The sequence below is a fragment of the Galeopterus variegatus genome, unplaced genomic scaffold, assembly GCF_000696425.1.
Source record: "Galeopterus variegatus unplaced genomic scaffold, G_variegatus-3.0.2 Scaffold3032, whole genome shotgun sequence".
Lineage (NCBI taxonomy): Eukaryota > Metazoa > Chordata > Mammalia > Dermoptera > Cynocephalidae > Galeopterus > Galeopterus variegatus.
In genome coordinates this window covers 173,931-178,427 of record NW_007729143.1, presented here as the reverse complement: position 1 = coordinate 178,427, position 4,497 = coordinate 173,931, and the positions used below count along the sequence as shown (strand labels likewise).

The following is a 4,497-nucleotide window of genomic DNA, read 5'->3' as shown; positions in this document are numbered from 1 at the left end:
CGGAGAATGCTACCTAGAGTTGGGACTTAAAATCTTTGAAAACCCTGCCTTAAGGACGCATTCGCTGCCGCCCACTCTGCTAACCCGAGAAGCGAGCGTGGACAGGAGCGAAGGGCACGTGCGCATCTGCAGACGCGTATTTGTGGGTCCCGGGGGTGGGAAGGGCCCCGCGCGTGCAGATTAAACCCCGCAGCGCCTCCGTTCCCCGAGACCCCAATGCGAATGGAGTCTTCTCACTCTAATACCTCACACCTCCCTCTACCGGTGGAATTAAATTTTAAAATGTTTAGCATGGTACACACGAATAAGGAGCGGCGCATCCCACTTTCCCCACAACCAGCTGGCCACGGGACGCCCTCACCCAGGAGCGGAGGAGAGGCAGTNCTGCCCCCGCTGCCCGCGCCAGGTGAGCTGTCCGCGCCAGGTGCGCCGTCCTGACCGCGCCGCGCACAGCACCCGGGGCCCCGGCACAAAGGGCCAGGGGGTGGCAGTGGAGCCGCGGGAAGAGACTCCTCTCTTTTCCTCGCACCGAGGGTCGTACGTGGGAAGACTGAGTTCCCGGGAGGCGAGGTCGCTCGCCCGGGGATCCCCCGCGGCCGACCCTCTACTTGCCCAGTTCTCTGAGTGCAGAGTGCTTATAAGTTGCAAATCACTGTAAATGAAAACGGGTTAAAGGTTTTGGGGGTTGGGGAAAGCGGATACCGTGGTTAGCTATCTATGGAAAGACCCTGGACACAGGAGATTCTCCCAGCCCAGCGCAGGTGCGCTGAGGCAGGCAGTGTAGCCCAACTCAGGATCGCAGCTTCTGTTTTCCACAAACTCGCAGGGAGAGCGTCAGTCCCGGGGATGTTTGGGGTTGGGGACGCAGGCAGGCGGCCCGGATGGCGAATTTAAATCTGGGAAGGTCGGCAGCCACGTTGTAGGAAATGGTATCTGTCATTTAAAATGCTAACATTTGCGAGCCTTTTGGTTTGTAAAGCAATGTCACGCTCTGGTGTGTCCACAAACGAAGGAGGTGGGATTCGGGGATTGGGATCTTTGCGGTTGGAAAACTTGGGGTTCAGAGAGAAGTACCTTCTCAGGGTCACCCAGAGGCAGCAATAGAGTGTAGGTTTGAACCTGTTTGCCACTTGGGTACCATCCCACTTGTACACCCTATGCCACCCCACGCCTGCGCGAACCTCAGACAAACGCCCAGGTGCCTGGATGGGGCTGCGGGGAGTGTGGACCTGGACCAAGCGGATTTCAATGACAGGGAAGGTATTTGGAATTAGTCCCAGGACTGATTCCTTCCTTAATCTGAAGTGGAAGGAATGAGGGGCAGCTGAAGGAGCTCCAGAAGAGGAAGAATGCAAATGTTTGGCAGAGAGATCCCTCCTGGCTCAGACACTGTCGGGAAGGGGGCAGCTCTGTTAAGGGCATCACATGGTTTCCTTCAAACAGAAGTTTAAGTGGATTTGGCAGCTGTTCCTCCAAATTTGAAGCGTGCTTAGCCAGGGTCACTTAGTTTATGGAGGAAAGTTCCCACCCAAGGCAGCTGAAGGCTGGGAGAATTCTCCCCACCCTAATCGCCCTCACCCATCAAGCTGGACTGATGGCGATGGGCATGTCCCCATCCAGGGCTAGCAAGATGGACGGTGTCTTTATAACTTCTGTAGCTGCAGAGTTCCACTTCCGGGCAGAGATATGTCCTTGGTAGGCAAGCTGGCTTTATTCATTCCTGAGAAACACCAGATTAGTGGAAAGGCAAGATTCCAATTGCCTGAAACATACACTGGCTCTAGTCAACTGTTAAAGTCACTGGATGCTTTTGTCCCTCAGGGCAGAGTTATTTTATTTGCTGTATGTGTACTTTTTTGTTCTAGTGCATTTGTGGGTATTTGAAAAGTGATCTTAGAAATACTTAGAAACATGGACATTTTAGGTAGGATTTAATAATCGTTGTAATTACTGCCAAAGTAGCTCTATGTATAGGTTAATGTAGGTTATTATAAGATCACGAAAAGATCTGAATAACTTCTAAAATCCACTTGGGGGGAAAAAGGTAAATTTATATAACAGTCAAAAGTCACAATTATCTGTTGCTTAAATGGAACTGTTTTCTTTTCATACCCTAGTCACTCTAGGCATTAAAAAATAAATAAACAAAGGAAGTTTAAGAAATTACTTGGGATTCTTGGAAAAGAAATACAAATATGTTTATTTATGTTTATTTACATATTCTTAGCATCTCCTTTGTCCCAGTACTTCCTTGAAAAGGAGGGAAATAATTAAGATTAAAGGAAATTGAAAGCAAATCCTATCAATTAGGGACCTACTCTGTTGGGAGCTGGGCTGGACCCTGGGAATTGGTGCTCCCCAAGGCACAAAACCCCTTGGGGAACTTTGCAGGTGGACCTCAGGGGGCTGTTTTGCAGGTGAGGAAACCAAGACCCAAGAAGGAGAGGGACTTCCCCAAGACTCCCCTGTGGGTAAGCCTGCCAGTAGGGCTTCCAGGAGAGAGCAGAATCATTTCAACCCTAGGCGAACTTTCTGGGAACTAAGCATTTGCTTCACAGCATAGAGCCAGGGGCCAGGCGGCTTCCCTGCAGGCAGCCGGCCACACACTGGGACACGTTCCCTGGGAGGCAGGAAATAGTTCAACTGGAGCCAGGCTCTGCACTTCAGGCAGAATAGATTCAGGATCAGATGGATGACCTGAGCCCTCTGCTGGGAGTAGGCATTAAGTCCCTGCTTGTCGAAGTAAAGTCACCCGTGGACTGAAGCTGAATCCCTTTGGGAGTATGAACTAGATGCGAGTCCTCTGGCCCTGGGAGCATCTGCTCTAAAGGTAGCCTTTGATCTCCACCGTTGTCCCACAGCTGCTACAAGTTCATCCTGGAAAAGGAATGGAGAGAGAATCCTAGCCACACATCCAGCCACAAATTTAGTTAGTTATGTACTTAAAATCCCAGTTAAACTGTTAATATTCCAGCATCCATGTCAAGTATTGGGCTGTCTTCATTTAGCACTCTTCGTTACAAAAGGAGGCTCTACGGGAGAGAAAACTTTGCCCCATCTGAACTCAGGTAGGGCCCGTTTACCTTGGTAGCACTGGAGACAGTGCTGGCCAAACTTGAGTGAATCCCCAGGAGGGCTTGTTAAAACCCCAGGCTGCTACCCCAGCAGTTCTGGGGTGGAGAATGTGCATTTCTTCCAGGTCTCAGGTGGTGGATGGGAGGACTCGCACTTGCAGCCCCTGCAGGATTTCTGAGTCAACCAGTGCCACTGCAGCCTTGGGTGGCTTGGTCTGCCCCCTGCTGGTGGACGACGAAGCCGTGCTGCCTTCCCGGTCCACTGGGTGGCACTTGAGCATTTTCCTGCTTTCTTTAGTTGCAGCTACTTAGTAAAAGCACATGTCAGATTGACTTTTAAGCAGATGGCTTCTTCAGGTAGAGTGACCACCCTGTAGCAGGTGGTATCATGGAAGAATGCTTTATCAAGGTGCGTTTTTTTAAAAAACTTATTTGGAATTGTTGAATAACATTTCCATTTAGATGTGACGTGGTTGCAATAGTAAGATTTTGAAAAGACTGTTCAACATCGACGACTATCCTGTCCTTGTCTCCGTTGTGCTTTTCAAGGAAATGCCAGTGAGTCGGAGGAAGACCGCAGTGCCGGCAGCGTGGAGAGCCAGGCCATTCCCAGTACACACCGGGTGCCTGACACCAAGTTCCACCTCCCCCACGCCAAGATAGACGTGATCAAGAAAGGCCATGCCAAGGACAGCCAGCGCTATAAAGTCGACTACGAGTCTCAGAGCACCGACACCCAGAATTTCTCCTCCGAGTCCAAGCGGGAGACGGAATACGTGAGAGCTTTTTGTCTTGTTAAAGGAGGCAGGTGGGACCCCCTCCTGGGCACTCAGAGCCTCAGGAGGACAATCTATATGTGACAGTTCCCAGCAGCTCTGGCTGACGTGTGCACAGCCTCTACCTCCTCCGCCCCACCCCTCACCCCTCCCCTCCTTACATACAGAACATTGACCCTTTCCTATCTCAGAGAATCTTATGAGAGTGGTGCTGAAATAACACTTGTAAAAGCATATGGTAAGTCATAAAGGCCTCTGTAGATAGAGAAAATATTCTCATAAAGATGGTTTCATTTTATTCACTTGATCTTCTAAGTTTCTTGACCTGCTATTGTGCCTTACTCTGGAGATACCAAAGAGAGACGGAGCAATGTTAGTTAGCATCCTCCTGGGAATTTCTTGCTAAATCAGGCGAAAGACCTTGGAGTGTATTACAGGTCCCACCTGTAATAATTCTATGGGCGTTATATTATTTGTAAAAGCATGTGTTCCAGAGTAGTAATCATGACTCTCTTGTTCTGGCACTCTCTGATCCCCAGGGTCCCTGCCGTCGAGAAATGGAGGACACATTGAATCACCTGAAGTTCCTCAATGTGCTGAGTCCCAGGGGTGTGCACATTCCAAACTGTGACAAGAAGGGATTTTAT

At 50.0% G+C, this 4,497-nt stretch overlaps 1 protein-coding gene across 1 annotated transcript in view; it reads left to right on the top strand.

Moving 5' to 3' along the window:
- Positions 1–291: 291 nt before the first annotated feature.
- Positions 292–4,497, top strand: part of IGFBP3 (insulin-like growth factor binding protein 3) — a 9,559-nt gene continuing 5,353 nt past the window's right edge. Inside the window, exons 1-2 of the mRNA XM_008583763.1 lie at positions 292–406; positions 3,624–3,850. Of these exons, the coding sequence (XP_008581985.1) occupies positions 292–406; positions 3,624–3,850 (342 nt within the window). The remainder of the gene's footprint in view (positions 407–3,623; positions 3,851–4,497) is intronic.